Source organism: Asterias amurensis, chromosome 7, assembly GCF_032118995.1.
Source record: "Asterias amurensis chromosome 7, ASM3211899v1".
Taxonomy (NCBI): domain Eukaryota; kingdom Metazoa; phylum Echinodermata; class Asteroidea; order Forcipulatida; family Asteriidae; genus Asterias; species Asterias amurensis.
Window position 1 is genome coordinate 8937470 of NC_092654.1, and position 27856 is coordinate 8965325.

Consider the following 27856-nt stretch of genomic DNA (forward strand, 5'->3'; position numbering starts at 1 on the left):
TATGTACCTTAGCGTCACCTTTTCTCTGAACATTTTAAGACAAATAGTTGCGGATTGATACTAGCTTTTGCAGTTAATTTTAGAAACACCTGTTTATGTGAACGGGTCGCGAATTTACACGTACGTGTATTATGTGCATGTATATACATACAGTGCATTGCAGTTTACATTGAAAACTACGTGTGCGTAGAGCCATTTAAAGAACGCATTGCTTGTGTGTGGACGCCAGGTAATTGGTGAAAATTCTCCCTAAAAGAAACCAACCAACAATCTCAACATGGCAGCCGAAGGAGGCTCAAAAGTCATCAAGTACTTGATGTTCTTCTTCAATTTTATCTTTTTTGTAAGTATGTTTATAGTTGGAACAGATTGTGAAATATGTGACAACTCCCCACTTTTTCCCAGCCCATCCTACTTAACATAAAACCTGTCATACGAACTTGTATTGGGCCAATCTGTGCGCAAGCAACCAGCCCGTACCTGTCGTTTTAGAACTTGTTTTGAGAAAGAATTTTTGGATAACTTTCCGTATGGCGCCACCACTTTTTCACCTTTTTTTACAAAACGGGATATCTCATTGAGGTAAATTAGATACTATATTATTTCATATCGAATGAAAAAGTGGTGGCGCCATACGGAAACTTTTCCATTGAAGTAGAAATATTGCAGGAATTTCAATAATTGTTTCAAAGTACAAAAAATACTAGGTAGATGCTGACTCTGTATTAAAACAAACCGTCCGACAAACAAGCAAACAAAAGCACAACAGTTTAGTTTTACATGTTTTTGGTGTGTGTGGGGGGGGGGGGGGGGGAGGCGGGTATACAAGTGTGCTAAGAAAACAATGGCGGATCCCAGATTTTCATGAAAGGGGGAGGGGCACAAGTTTTGAGGTCCAATAATAAAATATTGTTAAACCTACTTTATCCTGCATCTCAATATATAGATGAGCTACATGTACTATTTTATTTCATAACAAATTCAACTTTGAATTTGTTTTTAGAAATCTTGAAGGTGTCTTAAGTGGGGTCCATTTTAGAGCCTGTCGCCCTCATTAGAGACCTATAGGATAAAGTCTACACCTGAGATAGTCTCTTGTGCATAGAAGGACATTTTCAGAAGCATAAAGCCCGGTTCATACTTCCCGTGAATGCAAAGCGAAATTGGGGTGAATTGGACGTCACAACCCTCCTTTTGCACCGATATTCGCAAGTGAGTTGAACGAAGTTGATCTGCTGCGAATTATTCGTTGTGAATTTGTGACGTCAACATTCGTATCACATTCGCATTCGCAGGAAGTATGAATCGGGCTTTAGTCCTATATACAGTTTTTGTTTACCCATGTTGTCACTTAAATTTGTTTTTAGTCAGTCAATGTAAGTAAGAGGGGACACACCAAGGAGCGGGGCTTAAACCTACGGTGTGCTAGCGCACTATTAGAGCGATAAAATTAGGTGCATGCTGCTGATCTAGATAGTGACAATTGGTATATTATTCTTGATCAGCCAGCATCCACCAAATTTTAGCATACAGCTAATGTGTTAAAAATGTACTATTTGTGAACACAGGCCTATTCCATGGTTGAAAATCAATAATTGGGCTGCTTTTCAACATCATTTTGTATCTCTCATTTGTCGAAAATACGTCAAGCAGGCTAAATATTGAGTGTCTATTCAATTTGTAACAATGCTTTCAAATGTTGGAAGCTTTACATAAATCAATATAATCATTATTGTATAGAGTGATATCCGGAAAAGTATTTCAAATGCCTACACTGCAGTCGTGGATGCGTTGCAAATAACCATTGAATTTAAATCTTGTCTAGACATGATAATATACACTCTTGGTATAACATTTGACAAACATATGAATATGCAATCTCACATCAAGTCTGTCTCCCGTATTGCCATGTATCACTTGTACAATATTAGTAAGATTAAGAGGCTTATAGGTCGTCGTAGTACAGAGCAAATAATTGTTAGTCACATCCCGGATTGATTATTGCAATGCTATCCTAGCTGGTCTCCCTGCCACCACTCTTGCCCCCTTAATGAGAGTTCAGAACTCAGCTGCGAGGCTACTTACTTGTACCAAAAAGTACGAGCATATCACCCCAGTTCTAATGCAGTTACATTGGCTTCCTGTCAGGTATCGGATTATTTTTAAGGGGTGTTTGTTAGTTTTTAAATGCTTAAATGGTCTTTGCCCTTTGTGTCTGTATGATCTTGTTGCTACTAGACCTGTTGTTAGATCTACTCGTTCTGCTAGTGATGTTACTCTGTTGATCTGCCCCAGAGCGAAGCTGGTTTCTGCAGGTGATAGGGTGTTCTCTGTAATTGGCCCTGAACTGTGGAACCAGCTTCCTAAGCAACTTAGGGAAGCCAGTAATGTTGATAAATTCAAGGCTGGCCTTAAGACAAATCTTTTTAAGAGTGCTTTTTTAAACCACTAAGTACAAGTACATGTACATATATTTTTGTATTCTGGTAAGCTGGTAAGTTTGTAGTCTTTGTGTTTGAACTCCATTGATAAGACAAAATGGTTTCTGTTGACATTACAGTACAACGTTACTGTTCAATAGCTGTTTTTCCATGATGTTTTTTAACCAGTTTTTAATTTGGCCCAAAATGAGGGTAGTCATTAAATTTTTCTTGTAATTAACATACTAGGCATATTTAAACAATTTAGTTGTAAATTGCAATGGTTTAAAGGGAAGGTACATTGAAGGTAACTTAAAAACTGACTTGGTACCGAGCATTGGAGAGCTTTTGATAGTATAAAACATTGTGGGAAAATGACTCCCTCTGAAGTAACTTATTCTTATCTGAAAGCACACAAATTCGTCCAACAAGGGTGTTTTTTCTTTCATCATTTCCTTGCAACTCCTAAGTCCTATGACCAATTGAGCCCAAATTTTCACAGGCTTGTTATTTTTTGGTTTTGATGGGATACACCAAGTGAGAAGACTGGTCTTTGACAATTACCAAACGTGTACCTTCCCTTTAACTTGAGACCCAACCTCGACAATCTAAAAAAACAGTGAAAACATACGGACTTTCCCTTTTTTTTCTCACGATATGATTTCATAGACCAATTAGCCTAATATTCACAGGTTTGTTGTTTCATGTACAATGTGGGTATTATAAAGTGTGAACGCTTTCATTGCCACCTACCATTCAAGGTTGTAGACATGTTGCTGATTTGTTTACACCTCTAGTGTTGTACACACTAAAAATTAATAATCACAACAGATTGGTTGCTTTTGATGTTTACGTTGTAGTTGTACATACAAGGTTCATACTGCTTTATTCAAACCTACAGTCCAAAATGTTTCTATATTCAATTGCTTAAGTGAATGATTTAGACGGATTGGGGTCAGTAGGCCCAGATAACAGGATATAGAAGAGTTTGCGGTAACACCATGTAATAACAATCTCTAAATGAGTTGGGGTAGTTCTGAAAAGAACCGTTGGATTAACTCAACGTTTCGATCAGTATAACAGGAGTTTATCACAAGATCTGGCATACTAATCGTGTCCTAGGCAACACAATTTGGTGTGGACTTGGAGACTTAACTAATTCGGAGGAAGTTGGCCACATGCTATCCAAGGCTGTATGGTTAAATATTATTAAAATAGAACACACTAAATATGTTTGGACATGCTTGTAACATATTAGGGACTAAAGGCACTGGACACTATCGGTTATTACTCAAAATAATTGTTAGCATAAAAACTTAATTGGTAAGGAGCAATTGAGAGCTGTTGATAGTCTACAACATCGTGAAAAACAGCTCCCTCCAAAGTAATGTAGTTTTTGAGAAAGGTAATTTCTCGCTCAAATATTTGAAGACTAAAGGCCTGAAGCCTTTTATTAGGCATCTGAAAGCACACAAATTTGTGCAACAAGGGTTTCATTATTCTCTTGCAATTTCGATGACAAATCGAGCAAAACTTTTCACAGAATTGTTATTTTATGCATATGTTGGGATAAAGTAAAACATGTAAGATAAAGTAAGAAAACTGGGTTTTAACAATAACCAAACGTGTCCAGTGATCGCTTCAAAAGAATACATGTACATGTACATGTCATTAAATATGTTTTGGCATTTAGTGCCGTTTTAAAGAGCGTCTGCATTTTTCAATCATCAGCACAATGGTTTAAATACCAGTATGTTTTCATGAATAACTCAACCGTTCACTGCGACAACAACTGACCCAGAGTCAAATTTCTATTGAAAAATACCAAAGGCGTTGACATGGAAATGCTGTAGCGTGTTCGAGATCAATTATGTTCGGCGTTCCAAAATCGTTCATATTTGCATTTTTGGAGCATGGTGCCAGGTAGCCGAGGGGCCGTTCAAGTTTGTTTAATTATGGAAATGATGAATAGGCCACCATGGCACAGTATGGTAGCCTGCAGCGCGGTTTAATTTCTTATTCACCGTGTGCACAAGTTCCAGATTGGGGAAAAATGTGGATCATGTGTCACTGTTTGCAGTATTACCCTGTCCACCTTAAAAATGAATTAATGAAAAGAAGAAAGGCTGCCTCGTTAACATCAGCAAGCAACGAGGAAGTGTTCTTCCTTTGGGTCTAAATAATTGTAATGTTTATGCATTATTTGTTTTATTTATGTAATACCTTTTTGGATGCAAATTAGAGCCAGTATGAGGATAAAATAGAAAACAAGGAATGTACAGTTTAAGAGTCGGTTAAAAAAAAAACAATGGCGAAAACCTACACAATCTCACTGGGGACTGTAAACTTTGAAATTAATTTTTAACTGCAAAAGTGAAACTGAAAGGCAGGGACAGAAACAACTTGAGTCATACTGATTTTCAAAAATATCAACCAATAAAGGGACACATCATTAATAAGGGGCAAGCTCAAAAGAAGTAAAAAGCCCGGTTGAGACTTTATACTTCCTGCGAATGCCAAGCTAATTTTGACTTCACAGTCCTGTTTTCGCTGCGAATGTTTCGCAAAAGTTTTGAAAACATTTCAACGGATATCTGACATCAAAATTTGTATCGCATTCACATCAGTAGGAAGTATGAACCGGGTTCAAATTTAAAACAAACTGATGTAAATATCTTTCAATAACTTATGATTCATTGAATTCCTTGTTTCGATATCAAGCCAACAAAGGAATGCCAAAGGGCAACTGGTACAGCCGTTTATTCATGCCATGGATCAGGAAAAACACCTTATCTGATAAAACCTGTGTTTATCCTTGAGATTTAGCCCTAAATTCCAAGGCATGACATTATTTTGTGCACATACTGCAATGTTAAACCAAAGTTAAACCCACAAGGAGTGAAGGATTAAAAGCTATCTTGATATGACTCAACTTTGAAGGCTGTTTGCTAAGTACAGTACTTAAAGGCAGTGGACACTATTGGTAATTGTCAAAGACTAGCCTTCACAGTTGGTGTAGATCAACGTAAGCATAAAATAACAAACCTGTGAAAATTTGAGCTCAATCGGTCATCGAACTTGCGAGATAATCATGAAAGAAAAAAACACCCTTGTCACACGAAGTTGTGTGCATTTAGATGGTTGATTTCGAGACTTCAAGTTCTAAATCTGAGGTATCGAAATCAAATTTGTGGAAAATTGCGTCTTTCTCTAAATCTATGGCACTTCAGAGGGAGCTGTTTCTCACAAAGTTTTATACCATCAACCTCTCCCCATTACTCGTCACCAAGAAAGGTTTTATGCCAATATTTTGAGTAATTACCAATAGTGTCCACTGCCTTTAACAATAATGCCAGTACCATGTATGAACAATATCTGTTTGATTTGTAAACATGGAGGCCACAATCCGAATCAAAGTTCCTGGTCACATGACTGTGATCAGGAAAAGACAAGCGGAATGGTTTCACACAAATTGTAACATTATGTGACTCTCGGTCACAAGACAGGAAGATTGGCTAATAACACTTTCTTTTCTGTATGCTGTATGTACGTATCGAGCAATGGGGAGCTGATGCCCAAAAATTCATGGTATTTTTTTGGAGATCAGAACGCTTTTAAGCTTCTTGAGTAGGCCTATTGTTTCCTTTGAAATATAACCGTTGACCTAACAAAGGAATAACATCAGAGTTTCTCATAATTAGCTCAAAGATTTGATAATTTCGTGTAAAAAAATAGAGTTAGATTTGCAGAATCTATGCTGGAATTTTAGAATGCTCAGCTCAGACCAACCTCCCATATTAAAGGAACCGTTGCCTTGGATCGGTCGAGTTGGTCTTTGAAAAGCATTTGCAACCGTTCGTTATGAAGTGCATATGGGTGGAAAGATGTAAAAGTAGAATACAATGATCCACACAACCATGCCTCGAAATTGCGCAGTTATCCTTTTACATCGTCGACTAAAACGGTCGGCCATTTATGGGAGTCAAATTTGTGACTCCCATAATAGGCCAACCGTGTTAATTCGCGACGTAAAAGGAAAACCACGCAATTTTGAGTGATACTTGTGTGGATCATTATATTTTACTTTTAAAACATCTTTCTAACCATATGCATTTTATAACAAACGGTTACAAAATGCTTTTTATAGACCAACTCGTCAGATCCAAGGCAACGTGTTCCTTTAAACAGAACACAAAGATAAACAAGTGTGGAGCCTGTCCTTACTCTTGTATGCCAATATGTACACAACAGGACAAACAGGTCTGAAACCAGGGATTGCACAATACCCCCCCCCCCCCCAATAATACTTTGTGTCTCATAGTATGTGTGAAATGAAGCGTAGCATGCTTGAAACACCCAACAATGGAATATCCTGGTAGATATTTCTGTCACTGTCAGCCAGCCATGCAAGCAAAAGATTGAGGGCGCTCTGGTATTGTTTCTGTGTTTAAAGGCCTGGACACTGTTGGTAATTTTCAAAGACCCGTCTTCTCACTTAGTGTATCTCAACATATGCACAAAATAACAAACCTGTGAAAATTTGAGCTCAATTGGTCGTCAAAGTTGCGAGATAATAATGAAAGAAAAACGACCCTTGTCACACGAAGTTGTGTGCTTTCAGATGCTTGATTTTGAGACCTCAAAATCTAGTTTTGAGGTCTCAAAATCAAATTTGTGGGAAAATACCTTTATCTCGAACAACAACGTTACTTCAGAGGCTCTGAAGTAACGTAGTTTTCCAGCCAGAGGGAGCCTTTCTCACAATGTTTTATACTATCAACAGCTCCCCATTACTTATTACCATGTAAGGTTTTATGCTGATAATTATTTTGAATAATAACCAATAGTATCTACAAAACGTTTCACAGTAGAATAAGCCAGTCCAGGTGCTCCGTGTACCCTGCTTGAGCCCTAAAGGGTATGTTCAGACAGCGTACTAACTTAGACCCGAACCGGTCTAACTTTTACGAGCAGCGGGGGGTGGTCATAAAAATGAAAAACCCTTGCGTTCAGACAGCACAGAGTTAAACCCGATCCGGTTTATCTTTGGTTTTAAGAGGTCAAAGTAGATGCGACCCCGTTGCTCAAACATCCGGTTTTATTCATCAGATTCATGCACCGAGTATGCCGAGATACTGAGTGCCCCATGCCCTGGATGATCATCAGGGCATAATTATTGGATACAAATGGCAAAATCGAAAACGGTAACAGTTTTACCGTTGGGAGGATATGGGCACTTAAAACAAACATGAACACGACTCGATTTTTTTTTTTTAAACAAACAAAATATTGATACAAACCGCCGAGAAAACTCACCAAAATATTGTCCATATTCCATGAAACAGAACACGTTTCATTTGTGCGTTTTGTTTTATACCACTGTTTCCGATTTAATAAATACTTTTAGTTTGTACTTCAATCGATTGGAAGCTGCGATCTCTCAAAAGCTGGTGTCGCGATTTTTATTCCGATTCGTTCATAAACACAACTACACACGTGCAAGTTACGTAAATACATGTACTTCGCAGTATTTTCCCAACTTCCCAACAACAACGTGGTGATATTGCTGGCGTAGGGAATTTCCCCTACACACAGCCTCGCACCCACTGCAGTTCATTCTCCTAGATTGAAAGTACAGCACGCTAGTAACGGTGACGGCAATAGAAAGGCACATCCACGGGATCGGTGATGGATAACTATGGGATATCAGAGAGTGATCACTATGGGATGGCACCGCTGTACATGTGAGAAGCATTAAAAAATATGCTTCTTCAAAAACAGTTTCAATTTATTATAGGACACTCAACAAAAAAAGCTTGGAAAATATAATTTTGTTTCAGAATTTAATAAATCATGGGCGTGGGCCTGTGTTAAACTGCATACACCGATCGAGAGGGTTTCGCCAACTCGGTAAGCGGCAAGAAAGTAATATAAATACTTGGTGCTTTTCAGCATCAGAGGCAACAGAAACCGTATACAAGCACTCCGGGTCCCGGGCGTGTGCATTGAACCACACAATGGGTCGTCCGTTGAGAGTTAAAACCGGATGTCATTCTGTCCACACGCAGTGTTAAAAGATAAACCCCAACCGGTTTAGACTTAGACCGCCTCGCTGGACGGTTTAAGTTTTGGGGTTTAAACCCGATCCGGTCTAACTTTATTTGCGTTCACACGCACAAAAGTTGAACCCGAACCGGTCTAAGTGGATTTAGACCAACTTTAGTACGGCGTGTGAACGACCTCAAAGACACTTAATTCCACCAAGATAACAAACACAAAAGAAATCCATGAAGTAATTAGTTGTCACATACTTCTAAACGATAAACTGAAGAACTAATCAATGTTTCACCGGTCAACAGCGGTCACAATTTGGTAACAAGAGTTAATTTAAAAAAAATTATGTCTAATGTTTTTTAAATGTAGTATTGCGATAAGTTCTGTCCCTAGGTACTTATTTTGATCTCTTGATTTCTACTCCAATGCATGCATTTTAACAATAAGGATGGGTTTTGTTCATTAAAATGACAGCAACATTTTATCTTTACAGCGGGATCATTAATTAACAAATGCACACTAGGCCTTTAAGTAGAGAAAAATAAATTGGAAACTGAATGCCAACAATTTGCTTTAGTAACGTACATGTAAATCTGATGTTCTGCTGGGCACAATAGGACTACATTGACTAACAACTAATTTGACCAGTCGATTGACTAGACACATTAATAAAAAACGTGCCACACAATGTGTGATTTTGTAATAAAGGCACTGGACACTATTGGTTATTACTATGAATAATTGTTAGTATAAAAAGTCACTTGGTAGTAAGCAATGGTAAGCTATTGATAGCCATTGTGAGAAATTGCTCCCTCTGAAGTACAAAGTTTTTGAGAAAGAGGTAATTTCTCTCTCAAATAATAAAATTCTTCAGGCCTGAAAGCCTTTTATTATAGTCATCTGAAAGCAAGCAAGTTTAATGCATCAAGGGTGTTTAAAAAAAAATTTATTCTCTTGCTGGTCTTTGACAATTACAAAGTGTGCCCTGTGCCTTTAAGGGATACTGACTGGGTAATTCTTTAATTTTTTGAGGTTGAACAAAACTTGACTAGGTGGGATTCGAACCAACGACCTCCGGATTAATGTGCCAGCACTGTACCAACTGAGCCATCTACGATTCCGGACATATCTCGTTTGGTCCCCCCTGCCCACTTTCAATAGGGACTTTTCGTTTTCGACGACGGATGGTTCTGCGACGGTTGTTCAGCTAAACGTTGTCGTTTTCAGCACAACGAAGATTCATCCCAAGTACTGTCGTAGAAATTGAGGGACGACCGTCCTCAAAGCCGACGCATGCGCAGATGACGCCAAATGTCATCTTTACCGTCGCAGAACCATCCGTCGTCGAAAACGAAAAGTCCCTACTGTTGGTTCTGATTGTACGGTCTGCTGCGCACGTACGTTCCAGCCCCATTCAACGTGCAGTCACTTTGTTTTCCAACTTTGCGCATGCGCGAGTTTGTTACCGCTGCGAGTGACGACTGTTTGATCTTGACAACCCAAGCCACGCACGTGTAAACAATGGACTTTCAGTCCATTTTTAACACTGTTTTTCAAAAGTGTCACGCATTCTTGTAAATTTATTTTGTTTAAAATTATATTTAAATACTGTTAAAAAAGTAAATTGAGGATAAATCTGTCGTGCTGAATAAAATCTCACGACATTACGGTTGCTATGCTGTGCTAAATCATACGTAATTTAGGACGACAAAATGTCAACATTTGCAGACGTATAACTTTATTTCTAAAGTTTTCATGTCGGAGCTTTATAGCACAATATAAGAACAAACACTTTTACCTTATTGTATCGATTGTTCCTTTAACTCGAATTATTTTTAAAATTTTTATGACGATTTTTGGAGCAGACAATAATTAGCACACAAAACGGATTGGGAAATTATGTCAAACTTCGAGAGCATGCAACTCGAAAAAAAATATTTCGAGCAATACTTGTTGTACATGAAATAGTCGTTGAATAGCCTCTGCAACAAATTAGAAATACATTTTTGGTCGAGAAAACTTCCAATTTGTAAATATATGTCTCAGTAATCCTATATTTAGCGTATTCATGTATTGGGGTGTACCGTATGGGTTTTTTGTTACTATGAAATTTCCACTAACATATTAGTATTTTTAAGTTTAAATAAGATTTATAACAAGTGAAAGAGGTCAAAAGTATGTATCAATCATCCTAACTGATGTACATAGGTCACAACACCGATACTTGATTGGCTTTAGAAGAGCAATGTTCTTGCATATTCATGACGGTTTGTTGACCTTTTTCAATGCAACAAAGTTCGCGCATGCGCAAAACTAAATGGACTCGTGAAACGTACGTGTGCGTTACAGTCAACATTGAGCGGGGTGACGGAGGTCGGGGGGAGAGAATATGATTTTTGTCAGTGGGTGGGAAGTGTACAGGGAATAGTTTTTTGTAACGTTACCCAGGCGAGATGAAGTTAATGACTTTATGAACTTTCAAGAACGTTCATAATCAGTTCAGGAACATTAATCAACAGTTCATAAAATGTTCATCACAGCAGTTTATGAACCAAGTTCACGGTTCACCATTCAATTAATGAACATTTGGTAGACTTTTAGGAACTTCATGGTCAGTCCGTGATTATTCATCAACAGTTCCTAAAATGTTCATCACAAGAGTTTTTGAACCAAGTTCATGAACTGTTTACCCATTCAATTGAACATTTAAAGCCATTATACACTTTGGGTAAACGGTATTGTCCGGGTCCCACACTTCGTTTATCACAACTTATATATAAAATAAAAAACCTGTGAAAATTTAGGCTCAATCGGTCATCGGAGTCAGGAGAAAATAACGGGAAAACCCACTCTTGTTTCCGCGCGTTTCGCCGTGTCATGACATGTGTTTAAAATAAATCCGTAATTCTCGCTATCGAGAATTGATATTGTTTTAATGTTTTCTCAAAAAGTAAAGCATTTCATGGAACAATATTTCAAGAGATGTCTTTCACCATTACCTTTTGTAAACCCTGTAAATTATTTGTAAATCTGTGAACTTTTTTGTTGTTTCTGTACCGAAAGTGTATAATGGCTTTAATGAACATGTTATGATATTACAGTAAGCTAAAACTCTGTTTTTTCGTCTCTTCTGTATACATAGGTGTGTGGTTTAGTAGTCATTATTGGTGGAGCATTGGTACTGACTCAGTACAGTGAGTATGTGGACTTCACAGGAAGCATGGGAAACGCTATTCCCATTATTCTTATCATCATCGGTGTGTTCATCCTTATGACAGGATTCTTGGGCTGCTGTGGAGCCATCAAGGAAAACTACTGCATGATCTGTACTGTAAGTCATCATTAGATATTAAATATTCAATTTTTTTCAAGAAAATGACATTCAAAACGCTTTATTCTTTGAAAGCTGGTGTACTTCTTAGCCCTAATAGTTTTCTTTGACATTAATTTTAAGAGTGCTATACCTTCCATGGTAACTTTTGTAGATCAAGTTCCGCTGCTGGGGATTGTGTTTTTTATGCACTAGCTCAGCGTCTTCGGAACCGTCTCCCTCATCTAATTCGTTCCGCAGCATCTCAAAACTTTCCTGTTCAAGGATTGATTGCTTTGACTGTTTTCCCAGTATCAGTGCCATTATTTAGTTGCTTATTGTATAGTTTCTTGTTAAGCGCTGTGGTACCTTTTGTACGCTATATAAATGTCTCTTATTATTTTTACTGTTAATGCTTTTGTTTTTTGGTTTGTTTCCAGTATGCCTTCATCATTGTGGTAATCCTACTGTTGGAGCTTGGAGGCGGTATTGCTGGCTACGTTCTCCGGGATGACATTGAAGACGTTGTGCGCAAGAACATGGCAGATCTCATGCCCAACTATACCAGCAATAATAACACAAAGAACGTCTTTGACAAAATGCAAGAAGAAGTAAGTACAATCTATGAATGTTTACTCTAAAAACTTTTCAAGGCCATGTCACTTGAGGCAATTTACAGGCAACTCCGGGCAATCTCCAGTATGTTAATTATATTCGTTTATAAACTTTTGTTTGTGTATTGATGTATGCTTTTACCCTTTGTTTTTAATTTATATATTTCTTAACCATGCTATTGTGTGTGCATATTTGATGTATGCTTTTTCCAGTTTATTGATCATTTCTATTTTCTTAACTAACCATGCTTTTGTGTGTGTGTACCGGTATTTGATTGTATGTATTTGATTGTGTGTATTTACCCATTTATTTATCATTTCTGTTTTCTTAACCAGCTTTTGTGTGTACTTGATGTGCTTGTACCCATTATTTTTTAATTTATATTTTCTGAACCATACTTTTGTGTGTGTATTTGATGAATGCTTACATATGAGTTGTTAATTTCTATTTTCTTAACTATGCTTTTGTGTGTGTATATTTGATGTACATTGTACATGTAGGCCTATGCTTTTACCCATTATTGATAATTTCTAGTTTCTTAACTTTGTAAATTTGAATGGGTTCAGCCTTGTTGTTGTTTTTTAATTCAAATGAACAAACCCTTAATATTTATATAATAGTTTCTATATTATCATGTTTGGAAATTGAGAGTTTACTGAATAATCTGGTGGTGACAAAATAAGATCTCTATGATTTCAGTTGATTATAATATATCACTATGTAATAATAATAATAATAATAATAATAATAATAATAATAATAATAATAAGACTTGTAATGCGCACGTATGTAAACAAAGATCTGTTTTCTTTCTTTTTTGGGGGGATTTTTTTGTGTCTAAACATAATATGGCTTGTTTGTTATACTTTTGTGAATATGTTAACAATGTGAATGTATTGAATTTTCAACCTCTAGCTCAAGTGCTGTGGAACCAACAACTACACCGACTGGGCAGGTATTCTACCGACTGGAAATGTCCCTGATTCCTGCTGCAAAAAAGAAACCGCTGGTTGCGGCACATCATTTAAAACCGATGACATCAACCAAGAGGTAGGGTATTGTGTCAATGTAAAATGTTCATGTACATAAAAGGCACTGGACACCGCAAACCCTGATGCCTCACGGAGATAACAAAGGCGATTGCCTCCATGCCCCCTGCTCATTGCCCTGGTGTCATTGAAATGCTCCAGTAGAAATTAACAATTGCCTCTTCAAGGTGCCCTTTACCAAGGAGAAAATGCCTTGGTGCCCTTGCCTCATCAAAAACAAAGCATATAGGGCTGCAAAACCTCGCCTGGGCCCAATTTCATAGCGCTGCTTAGCGGTCGTTTCTTTTGCTTACTGTGCGATTTCTATTTCATAGCGCTGCTAACCGTAAGCACACGAAAAGGCATGCTAACCTTCCGGTGCTTACCGCACAAAAATAAATGACGTCACAATGCAAATCCACGGTAAACGCGCAATATGGCCGCCCAATTTTTCTGCTAACCTGTGCAATAAACTAAGGCTTAAGCAAATTTTTCTGCTACAGTAAGCGCGCAAATTTGCTTACCGTTAAGCAGCGCTATGAAATTGGGCCCTGATTGAACAAATCCACGGTAAACGCGCAATATGGCCGCCCAATTTTTCTGCTAACCTGTGCAATACACTAAGGCTTAAGCAAATTTTTCTGCTACAGTAAGCGCGCAAATTTGCTTACCGTTAAGCAGCGCTATGAAATTGGGCCCTAATTGAACAAGTACAGTTTGAAAGTTGTCAGTCATCGAGGCAGGAGAAAATATTTGAAATGATTTCTCCAAGTAACTGACTTTTATACCAAGCATACTGACTCAATACTCAATATTTTTTAAGGGACTGGACACTGTTGGTAATTATACTCAAAAAAATTGGCTGCATAAAAACTCACTTGGTAACGAGCAATTGAGAGCTGTTGATAGTTTTAAAACATTGTGAGAAACGGCTCCCTCTAAAGCAACGTAGTTTTTGAGAAAGAGATAGTTTCTCACTCAAATATTAAAAGACTACAGGCCTGAAAGCACATAAATTTGTGCAACACCAATGTTTTTACTTTCATTTTCAAAATTTTTCACAGATTTGTTATTTTTTGGCATATTATTTTGGATACAACAAGTGGGAATACTGGTCTTTGACAATACCAAAGGTGTCCAGTGCCAGTGAGGCATATATAACCACTGTTATGATTGCTATTATATCAGGTAGCTTGATTGGTCTTTATGCCAAACTCCTTGTTATTTTTAGGTGTAAGTTGACACCAAATAGCAGTCAAAACACAGGCATAAATCCAATGGGGGGGGGGGGTGGTTGTGTGTTCCACCCACCTACTTTTTGGACCATGTTATTCTAGGTGTATGTTGACACCAAAATAGCAGTAGAGATGAATTTGTGCTTGTTTGTGAGCATGCGAAATTCATATCACTAAGCATTATCATGTGGAAAAGTTTAGTGACAAGAGTCTCAATAAATCAAAGCACTGTGATCATGCACTCGGTGCATTAACACTGTGTGTGTGCGCGCGCGCACGTTGATACATTGTAATACAATGGTAGGATTATGCACACAATGCGCGCCTTTCCCCGTACCCTGGTGTGAAGTAACATCGCATTTGATTGGACTAAAGTTTTGATGTTTTCACTGTTTTCTCCTGTTAGACGAAAATATTCAACCAATCACAGCGAAGTTGATACACAGTGTAGAAGAATAATTATAGCAGAAAATGTTGGAAACCCCACCTGCCCAAGTTATTTAGTTAACGAATGAGGGAGCTCTACATCCGTTGTGCAGAGTTGTTTTTTGGAAGTGCCCCTAGAATGAAGGCCACACAATATTTATCTAAATGCTGTTTTTTGGGTCGTTTTCAGAAACATTTTGCATCACCCTCCGATGAGTTCTTGTGATCTTTTTAAATAAAATCACAACGAAGACGAATGAATATAAATAGGAATGCGGAGCACCCGGTTCTTGTACATCTTTTGTATTTTGCGTGGCTAAGCCGTTTGCTTTGAGATACTGATTTTCAGAATGTACTTTGAGTGCGTATTTAATTATCAAGCGCAAAAGAGACTACTTTTCCAAATATAGCTTACGCAGCCAAATGCCGCTTACTAAGTGGGAAAATGGTGATAGTAAGCAATGAACTTTGATGTAAGCGTAGCCATGAAATTAGGTCCGGATCAGTCCGGCATGTTAAATTGAATGAATGGTCACATCTTTAAAATTTGAATTTCTTTATTTTTGGTTCATTGTCTGCTGTTGTTTTGTTTTCGGGGTTTCTTTTTTACTTTATTTTAATTTTGTGATTTGTTTTATGCAAATGTATATTATGTGTAGGCTTCTTTTAATGATCAGGCTTCTATAGATATATTTTAAAATAGCTTTCTATCTAATTTTCTAAATTAATAAAATATTTGTTTGTTGCTCCTTTTAATTGGCCTTTTTATTCTAACTGTTAATACTTATGTGATTTTGTTTATGTAAATACAAATATACTTTGTTTAGGCTTCTATATGGCCGAGTTATAATTTAAAATAGCTTTCTATCTTATTTTTAGCAAATTTATATATTTGTTTGTCTATTTGCTCCTTTTTGGGGGGGTGTTTTTATTAAATCTGTTTCTTTATGTTTTCATTAGGGTCAGGGCCCCCGTGGGAAACCAAAAGTTTATGAATGGTTTACCCTGATTAAAAGATAATAAATAAATATAATTAAAGCAACAAATTTCTTTTTGTAACGCAGGGCTGTGTGGACCTTTTGAACAAACTTCTTGTTGACAACATTTTCCTCATTGCTGGAATTGCTGTTGCAGTCGCTGTTATTCAGGTAATAAATCACACAAGCGCGAGTGGAATACGAAAAAATATAGCGCGTCTGCGTCCCAATGGGACGCAGATGCGCTATATTTTTTCGAATAGCGCGTCTGCGTCTCATAATATGGGACGCAGACGCGCTATATTTTTTCGTATTCTACGAGCGCTCGTGTTATTAGGAATTTATCTTCCAGTCTCATGTGCAACTCGCAAAGTTTAAATTTTCAGAACATTATTTCGCGACGAAGCGCACAAAGTTCAGAAAGTCATTTTTGCACTGTCTGTACGGAGGGTAACGCATTAACATTCACAATATGCACTGTGTGTAATAAAAACGGAGGAAGTAGTATATAAAACAGAGGAAGTAGTATATATGTTTTTATCCCCCTAGTAGTTCGAGCATCTGATTGGTGGATTAGCGCGTACTGGAAGATAAAAATATATACAGAATGTATTGTTTATCAAATAACATCTTTACTCTGATTTCTTTTCTTTTTTCGCCTAGAGACATTAAAAAGTTGTGATCAAATGGCCTGAAAAGTTACAACACGCATTATACGATCCATTTTCACAAAATAGTAAGATTCATCTTAAAGGCAATGACACTATTGGTAATTACAAAACAAAAAAGAATTGTTAGCATAAAAAACAAGCAATGGAGAGCTGTTGATAGTATAAAACATTTGAGGTCCCAAAATCAAGCATCTGAAGCACACAATTTCGTGTGACAAGGGTGTTTTTTCTTCCATTATTATCTCGCCACTTCGACGACCAATTGAGTTAAAATTTTCACAGGTTTGTGATTTTGTGCATATGTTGAGATACACCAAGAGCGGAGACTGGTCTTTGACAATTACCAATAGAGTCTAGTGTCTTTAAGATTCACTTTCATGCCTAGCAATAAAGATTGATACACAGTTGAAATCAACCTTAGCTCTTTGTGCAAACATGTTACAACCTCATCAAAAAGTCTCTCAAAACACACCTCATGTGAAAGGCATTTGTATTCTCTTGTTTTGGTCTTTCCATTTGATTTTACTCTTCCTTTTGTTACAGCCCCTTTTGCACCTCTGGTGGATTTCTGTGCTTTATACAAGCATGCAACTTTTCCTCGGATCAGCTGATTTCCTCTTTTTTTAAACTCAGTTTTACCATTCAAAATTGGAAAAAATACTATACAAAATCATTAAAATTTAGTAATTTCCTCCTTTTTGGTGAAGTTACAGTTGCAGGCCTGTTTATAAGACTTCATTATTATTATTATTACTGTTAATATTATGTTGTAGGTGCGTTCATTCATTACTAAACTCTGTTTAATTTCTGGTATGCTATTCTTGTAATTGACAGATCTTTGGCGTTGTGTGTTCGTGCTGTCTCATGAAGGCAATCAAGAGTGAATACGAGGTCGTCTAAAGATGATAACCACCTGTTGAGATGAATCTATCGAGCTAATACAATTACACGCAGTAAATGATAATCCAATGTAAGCACCCATCGATTTCACCAAACTCTTCCTAACTTGGGAATAATCCGAGGACATAGGACGAGTTAAGTTCCGTATCCATATACGTTGGGACGAACTGAACCCATCCTAAGTTAGGACAGGTTACTCGTCCTAAGTGGAGATAAGATTAATCCTAGCGTTTTGTGAAGTCGGCTGCAGAAGTCGTACAAAATGCTTAGCCATTTTCCTGATTTGGAGTCTTTGGTCTCATTTTGTGATTTTCAACTCGGTGTGGTAGTATCAACTTGATAAAGTATAGGCCCTTTATTGGACCTTGCCTTTTCTGTTATTTTTTGTTGTTTATGATTTGTTATTTTTTTTTTTTTCATTTTTTTTCTTTTTTCATATGTTATTTTGTAATGCCCGATCAATTTTTCTTCGGGGGATGGTACAAGGCTGGTGTTGAGGATTTTCATATTTATTGTCGACCTCTCTATTTCTACAGACTCCAACGTACCATCAAAGAAAGGTTTCATAAAGCGTTAGGGTTGATTTTTAAAAAGACAATCATTATACAGCAATATCAGTATGTAGGATTTGAAACTTTGCATGGTGGAAATCTGATATACCTGTAGTAAGGGTTGCGGTAACACCATGTAATTATGATATCTCAATGAGTTGGGGTGGTTCTAGTTTCAACATCAGTATGATTTGAAAAAGTAACAGTTTCTTTTGAGATGGTGTATGACCCAACTTATCCCATTACTAGCGTTGTACCTTCCCCTTTCAAAAGTAGCCTTGGCACTAAATACTAAGCATTGATCAGCCGTTTCTGCAGTTAAGATAGTTTGTACTCCTTTTTTCCCTGAATCTTCAATTTTGCATAGCCGAGTGGTAATGAACTTGGACTTGAACAGTACGCAATTTTTATAAAGTATTAAAAAAAACCACTTCTTCTAGAAGCAGACCATTGATTGGCTTTCAAGCCCAGCATTTTATTCTTCGCAAAACTGAACTAATTATCTCATTTACTGAGGTGAAGATGGGTTTATGCGATGACATTTTGGGTTTTGTGTAAATGAAACCTTTGGCTCGAGCCTTTTTTTCTAAATGGCTTTTTGATGTTTGAGCAACACTAAATGGCAAGCTTTGTGCTGCGACAGAGATTCGCAAAACACCATGAAGAATTATTTGTTGATTCTGAGGACAAGCTGACTTTTTTGTTGCTCAAGATGTTCCACTTCGAAGTCGGCCATCACCGACTTTGTTTTCAAATTATAACATACAACAGTAGTACAAAATTTTGTTGCTTTCTTTAAAATATGTAATCGTTTGCTTTTATTGCCGTTTATCTTTCAGGAAAAACAATTTGTAGGTGTCTGCATATCTGTAATTCATAATACTATGGTTAACAAGTACTTTTAAATAACATGTACATGTAGCGACATCTTGTTAGTGAGTGTAATGAAAAGTCAAATTATTGCCCCCGAGGAAATTTTGACATTAGTTGTATAGATCTTCAGGGTACATGTTGTGATATTTCAGATAAATTTGTGGAGACGTAAATGCAATTTTTTTGCGTTGATCATGCATCAGCGGTGTGATCTACTCGTATATGTACGCAGATTAAGTATTTCAAAGTAGCAAGGAAATCAATGTTAAGTTCATGAAGATGTTGCAATGGCCATGACACTGTCACGTTGGCTGTGACACCGTCACGTTGACGATGACATTTTTCATGTTGGCTCTATGACATTTTCACATTAGCTGTGACGCCGTCATGGTGGCCATGACAATGCAGTGAGAATCATTCATCACTTCTTCCTGTACGTTTTTCTATAGCTGCTTTGGGGTTGGTTGTATTTCTCTCCAAGTTTTGCATTTATTTGCCCTGGACAACAAATCCAATATAATGTACATTGCAAAGCTGTTAATGTTGTAAGTTGATTAATCATTCATTGTCTCACAACTCCTTCTTAAACATAGCTCAACTTTTATTGTAGATATTTAACCGTTCAAGGAACAAGATCAAGTAGTTGCAATATAAACTTCAATTGAGGAAATTTAGTAACGTATAAGTACAGTACATACAGTGTCTCTTATAGTGCTTTAGAGCAGTACTAACCAAACAAAAATACAGTACTTCATGTTGCATGTGTTTGTAGATTTAATGGAAAAGTAAAATTGTTTCACTGTCAAATCAGGTCTCTAGAATCAAGATGAAGCTGTGTCCTAATTGGCGGCTACGGCTAGATTTTTTCGTCGTCATGTGTTGATGTATAGGTCATCCTTACCAACAGCCGTAGCCGTATCTGTAGACGCCAATTTGGATACGGTCTAAGCTTCACTTGGACTAGTTATCAATATCAGTACAATAAGGTGTTTTAAAGCAAAAACTACGGCAAATCCAACTACAACCCTGTTGTAAATCAAGATTAGTCTGCTGAAAAAGGGGGTACCTGTGAACAAAAACCAGATCCAACCTCTGTGCATAGTCGAGGGTAAAGGCCTAGACCAAGGCAGGCCTGCGAGAGCGCATTTTTGCCTTTGAATGCTGTGTTGAATGCATGCCAGCTGGTGCCAATGTCATGAAAGTTAGACATGTATAAAGGGTGTGGTGCTGAAATGGCCGGAATTCAGCATAATTGATTATTTTTTTGTGATTGCAATTTTTTTTTTTTTCAGGGATTTTTTTTTTATTAAGTAAGAATTATCCTGTGATAAAATATACATATTTGCATGTTCAAAAAGTAGGGAGGCTTTTAGTAAATTCCAGCAACCCCGTCCCCATTAATGGGGGTGATGCAGCGCTTATAGCAAACCCGTTCCCGCAGACCTGGAGCAAGGCTTACGGTTGTGCCAGAGCCAGATCCTATCATATTTCCAAATAGAAAAATTGTATTTGTGACCTTTAACTTTTGTCCCCAATTTTATATAACGGGAAAACACCTTCTTATGATTTAGTCACTGGTTTATTTATTATTTTTCCAGCTTTAGTAAAGTTCATTCTCTAATTTTTTGTAACTAAAATGCCAACCACAGTTTGTAAAAACGCTTTTTCAAACGGCTTTGCTTTATAAATTGATTCCCTCATAAAAATGAACAAAACAATCTCTGGTATTTTGAGAAGTGCCCGTGTATCATGCACACGAATCTTTAAAAACGTATTTTTGTTATTGAACGATATTTTTGTTACAAAAAGACCTTTCTAGTTAAAGACAAAAATTGCATGTAATAAAGATAGTTCTATTCTCTTAAATCAATAATACGTGGTATGGGTCAAATAAACTCCTCTCTTTACAAAATTATATCAGTTGTTAAGACTCTTCTTCTTTTATTCAGAAAGTACCGTGTCGTGGCCGAGCACACCAGAATCAAGCTTCGGTGTTTCTGATCTGTAGAGGGGGTTCGAGTCCCGGTCTTGACACTTGTGTCCTAAATTAGGCAAGTTGACTGTTGGTTGACTACTGTGGTCGACCATTGGAACCAACTTCCAGCCCATGGTTTCTTCACTGGTCCCAACCGCATGTTCCATTCGAACATGCGAACAAGCATTGTGGAACCAGTGCCACTACAGCAAAATGGCCGAAGGTTGGCTAGACTTCCAAATGAGTCGTTCGAGTGAGTGCGTCACTGCGCATGTGCGGTGCTAGTCTGTGGGCGACTGGTGGTCGACTAAATGTGCGCACTCGAACTTGCTCAAAGCTGTAGGTCTATAGAGAACCCTGTACACTTATCGTTAAGAGAAGGGGTTCGCCCCAGTGTACTCCGGTATAGTTGGCTGCAGAAGAGTGGGTTCGAGTCCCTGTTTTGACACTTGTGTCCTAAATTAGACAAGACACTTGACCATTATTGCTTCGATGCTCGGATGTGACGCAAAGCTGTAGGTCTAAAGAACCTTGTACACTTATCTTTAAGAGAAGGTGTTTTGCCCCAGTGTTTTCTTGTATGGTTTGTTGCAGATTGCCCAACAGCACCCTTTAAACCAATACGTGGTGCTAAGTAAAATAATGCAACCTAAAATTTGAAATAGTTTTACAAACAGAACCTTGTAAACAAAAAAAAAGAAGCACCTTGGGACGCCCTTTTGTGTGCTTCATCACTATTTAAACACTGTATATTATTATCAGTAAATTTTACTATATACAAATGCCTGAACATAACTTTTCTACACATTACTTCTGAAAACATGTCTTAAATAATTACAGATTCAGCATCATGAGACTATTGACCCCCTTGCTTAATGCGGAAGACACCTCCACACATTTTGGACACACTGTCCCCCATTTTTAGGAGCCAATGGAAGACTTCTGAGACACTGGCGGCAGCAGCCATAACAATCCTTTTGTTTCAACTCCAAGCATGCGTGCACATACTCGATATTGCGCGCGTAGGTCTGAGCAAGCACACTACTGGCGAGAGGTTAAAGGACCGTCCAAAAGTCTCCCATTCTTTGGCTTATTGTATTACTCCCAAAATGGCGCACATGAAGGTTAGGCCTGTGTATGAGTGCTTGGCGTCATGAGAGGGGTCAAAACATCCTGGCCAAATCTCAACTTTTAGGCAAATATTCCACTCAATGATAAACCTGAGGTGTATTTTTAAGTTGTTTAAAATTCAGTGGCAGAAAAAGGATTTGACTGGACCGTAGAAATGTGTAACGCTGAGCTGAACTACACTGATGTTTTTCCTGCATACAGCGTATAACAAAATGGCACGGTCAATTGAGCAAATCCTGTGTTTTTCATTGGCGATCTAAATGACACAAGCATATGCATATCTTAGGATTTCATTTTGTCAGTAGACACGGGTTACAAACATTTTTGTATGGAGGTGGGTATGAAATAGCTATGAGTGGCAACAAGTTAAACACAGAGTAACTACTAGACTTTATCAAATGGGCTTTTGAACATTGACACTGATTTTCTCACACTCACACATTTGAAAAACAATGTATGTTTGGTAATAACAACTTCTCAATGAAGTGCACCTTGGACTCAAGTTATGGTGTTCTGAACAGCAGAGTGTGGGTTGGAGTCCCGGACATATGACACGTGTCCTTGAGCAAGATACTCGACCATTCCTTGTGTTGTCTTTTGGATGGGACATGCACTGGAGCATCAATTTGAGAGCTACGTGTAGTTGCTCACTCGAACTTGCTCCTTATTTAAACCTAAACCAGAATTAGAACCAGAACTTAAAATTCTATAAAATCACATTGGATTATTAATAATTCACAAAATAGTCAACAGAGGGTGCTATTCATCCTTACAATAGTTATTGTCAAAGTGATATCTGAATAGATTCATATCCAAACTTCACAATGGAAAAAATAAATATATAATATACGTTATCTTTTTTTTTCACAAACAACAGCATTTATAAAAGCCAAGTCGCTGTGAAAGATTATAATGTAGTCACCTTTTGAAATATATACACCAATAATAAGACGATAATAAATTTTCTTATTTACAACTGGCTCTATGAAACATTTAAAGCCTTTTTAATGCCTACTATTAGAGAATGCATCTGCTTCATTGAATCTTGGAAGTATTAGAAGCATATGTTTGTTAGCTCATCCACTCAATCCAGTAACTCAAGTTTTGCAAGACACCGTTTAGAAAAAAACATTGAATATCGTCAACCACTGATCCCTTTACACCGTTTCAGAAAGACATGCCAGAGTCGCGGTGAACCCCCCCAAAAAATTTGTTTCAGACAGGCGAACTTATTATAAAATTTACATTGCCCTTGACTCATGACAAGATCGACGTCTTAAACCAAAGCGCTCCAGAGTCCAGTCACTCTTAGCCTGAACATCTGACGTCACACTTCGAGGCTTGTGATTAATGCCACAAACCTGCCTCGAGACAGGCGTGTATATTCACCTTTGACCTACATTAATTTGACATAGAGATACACAGTCAAGTTCCATTGCGGACGTGACAGCTGTTTGGGCATCTATGGAAAGCTAGCTCATGTCACTGCAAGTTTATGAAATGATATCATTGTACAATGAAACCACTGGATCTAAGGAGCAGGGATCTGTCTTTATATTGCGAATAAAGACAAGGGCCAAGCCTAACTGTTTCAGACGCCAAACTTTTCTTGTACTTAATTCAGAATTTGGTTCGCTGCGACTCTGGAGCACAGTTCTGAAACGGATGTCCGACAGTTTACTTATCTCCTTTAACAACTTGTTTTTCCTGGAGATCAGCTTGTTTTTCCGCTGGGTCTTTCCAGCAACATCTCGAACAAGGACAAGCATCCAAGGTCAACGCATCCGTTAATAACCTAATACATACAAAAACAGAACATTAACATTTACAAGTGGCAAACAGTAGGATTTTGTATTCATAAATGGAAATTTGAATCAGGGAAAAAGAATATTAATTTTGGTTTTACCCATTAAAACCGATGTGTGTTAGCACTGTACACTCAGTACTTTCCCCCAAGCTCTGTTAAAAAACCACAGGCATATAACTCGGGTGGGATTTGAACCCAAGACCCTTGCGATTCGAGAGCAGTGTCTTGTATTCCCCAAATATACAGTCAACTCTCATTACAAGATTGTTGGGCCTGGCCAAATTGCCTCTTTATAACAGGTATATTCATTGGTTTTTACCCATATACACCGATGTGTTAGCACTGTATACTCAGTACTTTCCCGAGTTCTGTACAAAAAATCACAGGCATATTACTCAGGTGGGATTCGAACCCACGACCTTTGCAATTCTAGAGCAGTGTCTTACCAACTAGACCACTGAAATTGCCCGGTGGATATAGAGGCAGTTCGAATCCTGTTTAGCAGCGGGTACTGCAAACGACAGGTATGTTGGTATAAGAAGACAGCAAAACAAAGAAACACAGAATTGAGATTGAGGACTTCAGAATGAACTCTTTATAAGCCTCTTCTTAACCATGCTCTTTAAAAATGAAAGGAGAGCCGATTGTTTTATTCAAAGCAGTAAACCCAGGTCTTTCTGCAACTGCAGGAATGACCTTGTTGCATACTTCAACTTAATTAAAAACTCCAGTATAAACAGACAGACGTCAACAAGACAATCACAGTAAACAGCCTACCAGTACCTAATAATTACTGTCTGAAAGTGAGACGGGGGATGTCTATTTGCCCAAGGTTGGTAACCAGACCGGCCAATGTAATTTTCTTAATGGAGTACGTCCATTGCTAACCCAACCAAACGTTTAAAAAAAAATATCTAGATTCCAATTAAAAATGTCCTCAATTTCATCTCTTGTCCTTCTAGACCTTTCTATTCCAATGTAGCGGCCCACATGTTTACCAAGCAAGGCTGGCAAACCATGGGGAGGCATAAATGCCAAGCAAAAACAAACGGCCACAGCTGTAACAATGTTAAAAACCCATTTAGTTTACTTCACCCATTTAATTCATTCTTGTTCTGTTTGTGTATTTGTTTTTTTCTCTGCATTTTTTTTGTATTCCTTGTAATGCGCAGTAGAGTATATTTATATAGGTCGCTACGCAATATAAATGTCCGTATTATTATTATGCTGAATAGTGTCAAATTTGTTGGAAACAATTATAAGGCAACCAATCACGGGATGCATAGTGTAATTCAAAGCCTACAGAAATGTTGAATTGTGTCAAAACATCTGTTAACCTGGAGCAAGGTTCGGGTGGCGACTAGACTTGACGGACTAGGGACAACCAGAATCCATAGAGCACACAGGGAGATTGACTATATCGAACCATGCACTGGAGCTTGGTCAACTTTGGTCGATCGAGAGCTACGTCTTGGCTCTAGTCAATTCTAGTCGCTCACCCAACTTGCTCATGGTTATGTTAATTTTGGTAACATTCGGCCGTCCATCCATGCCAACAGCGTGGTTTATTTTAAAACAATAGAAATATCTCAGTCAGTACACAGCTTACATTATTCCATACACAAATAGCAGGAAAGCTATGCAGAATCCAACAACGTTGTCTAGGTACCACACAGTTGGATGTTTACTGGATACCTCTGAGCTGACCAAAATACTGAAACCTGTCACAGCACCAGCCAGAGAACTGTAACCTGTCGACAACAAAAATAGTAATAATAATAATTATAACACACCTCTCGCTTGTTCTGTATTCTGGTTGGCTGAAACACGGTCACGTGGGGTGACCTAATATAATCTAGTGATCGCGCGCGCGTTTTGCAGGAATAGTGCCCGTCGGGCACTAGTCTTTGAAAATATTGCCTGGTTACAGCGCCCTCTCTTGGTGTGAACCCTGAACAGCAACTACAAAACTTCCTTTCTTTTCCAGATTTCTGTTCTTATTTCACATTTAAGACCAAAAGAGGGGCCTAAAATAAGTCCCTCTTCAGGTCACTCAAAGTCCCTCATACACTAGTTACCTCATTGCCAGTCAACATGTGTATTAGTTCTTATTAGCGCATTTCACAATAACCCTCTCAAATTCGCCTAGTTCCCTGTCTTTGGGCAATAACATTCCTTTAATCTTTCTCCGCTCCCTGGGGAGTATGCAACCTGTGCAAACGTAGCATGTCAAAGGCTTTTACATACACAATATCAACCTCTAGCCTCACTGGTACCCATTCATACCCCTGGGTGGATCATTATGCTGCCAACAAAAACCAACCAGTTTTTTTAGAGTACCGGAGTCAAACTCTGGTGTTTCTAAACAGCAGAGTGTGGGTTTGAATCCCAGTTGTGACACCAATGTCCTTAAGCAAGACACTAAAACATGATGCATCATCCTTAGGTCAGGACAAAAAGCGGTTGGTCCCGTGTGAACACAGCTCTATCGAAAAGACAATGGATTCGCCTCAGTGTTCCTGGTTTGATTGGCTGCATATTGCACCAAAGCACCCTTATAAACCATGAATGGTCTAATAAATGTAAAAGGATTAGGTCTTATAATTCAAATGTAAAGTCCCACATAACTTGTGGGAAATGTTACAGTGTCAAGAGCTTTACTGAGTGGCAGATACGTGCGCTAAACAAGAAGCCATTATTATTTAATACTATTATGCCGCTAAAAAACAAATAATATAATCCTACTATAATTGATTGATTGTACCATGCATACATTCATTAGTGTGAAGTTTATCTCAATGGGAGTTACATGTGCTGGTGGGTCCTCAACCACTGAGTCAATAATAAATGTTATGATTCTGATGAAGGTTAAAGGACTTGAATTTACTCACCGTCACTTTTTACTGCCTTGCTCTCGAGTTTCTTAGCAATTACAAACTTAAACAACGCCAGGAATAAACATACTGTCCCGCTGACTGCAGCTAGTGTGTACAAGACTGAAAACTGTGGGTAGGAAAGAAAAATTGACAGGATTAGTGAAAAGAAAAACATGCAAAACAAATGAAGTGTGTTAAAGGCACTGGACACTATTGGTAATGACTCAAAATAACTGTTAGCTTAAAACTTACTTGATAACAAGCAATGGAGAGCTGTTGATAGTATCCAAATTGTGGGGGAAAAAAAACAGTTCCCTCAGAAGTAACATAGTTTTTGAGAAAGAGGTAATTTATTACTCAAATAATATAAAAGACTTTAGGCCTGAAGCCTTTTATATGCATCTGAAAGCACACCAATTGTTGCAAAAAGGGTGTTTTTCTTTTAGTACTCTCTCTTGCAACTTTTTACAAATCTCTGTTACTATTTTATATGCATATGTTGGGACACACCAACCAAGTGATGGTATTTAATAAGGGAATCAATGTGTGGTGAAGAGGTTTTCAACTAGTGGTTTATTCCCAACGAGGCCTGGTTCTTGATCATTTTACCGAGACGAAGTCGAGGTAAATTATCAAGAACCAGACCTCGGCGGGTTTAAACCACTAGTTGAAAACCAATTCAACACACTTTGATTACCATTCATAAATACCTTTTCGGTCAAAAAACATCAACACTAATTATGGTCAAAAAGTAAAATACATGCAAAAATTATAATTTTTCAATGATTTCTTTCAGCACAACACCCCTCCAGCTATGAAATGGTAAGGCCCAGTCAAGGCCCTCGGGTAAACAACTTGAACATTTTACAGAGACGAAGTCGAGGTAAATTATCTAGAACCAGGCTTCGGCGGGTTTAAACCACTAGTTGAAAACCGATTCAACACACCTTGATTCCCATTCATAAAAACCTTTTCGGTAAAAAAACATCAACACTTATGGTCAAAAA

At 37.8% G+C, this 27856-nt stretch overlaps 2 protein-coding genes across 2 annotated transcripts in view; one reads left to right on the plus strand and one right to left on the minus strand.

Annotated features, from left to right (window-relative positions):
• LOC139939366 (CD63 antigen-like) lies at window positions 1-20975 on the plus strand. The gene is made up of 6 exons (XM_071935188.1): window positions 1-343; window positions 11617-11805; window positions 12225-12395; window positions 13315-13449; window positions 16153-16236; window positions 17571-20975. Exons 1-6 carry the CDS (start codon window positions 278-280, stop codon window positions 17634-17636), a joined length of 711 nt encoding a protein of 236 aa, XP_071791289.1. The 5' UTR covers window positions 1-277; the 3' UTR covers window positions 17637-20975.
• LOC139939365 (transmembrane protein 163a-like) overlaps window positions 18034-27856 on the minus strand; it is a 21061-nt gene continuing 11238 nt past the window's right edge. Inside the window, exons 7-9 of the mRNA XM_071935187.1 lie at window positions 26865-26976; window positions 25583-25724; window positions 18034-23961 (exon numbers count right to left, since the gene is read on the minus strand). Of these exons, the coding sequence (XP_071791288.1) occupies window positions 23844-23961; window positions 25583-25724; window positions 26865-26976 (372 nt within the window). The 3' untranslated portion in view covers window positions 18034-23843. The remainder of the gene's footprint in view (window positions 23962-25582; window positions 25725-26864; window positions 26977-27856) is intronic.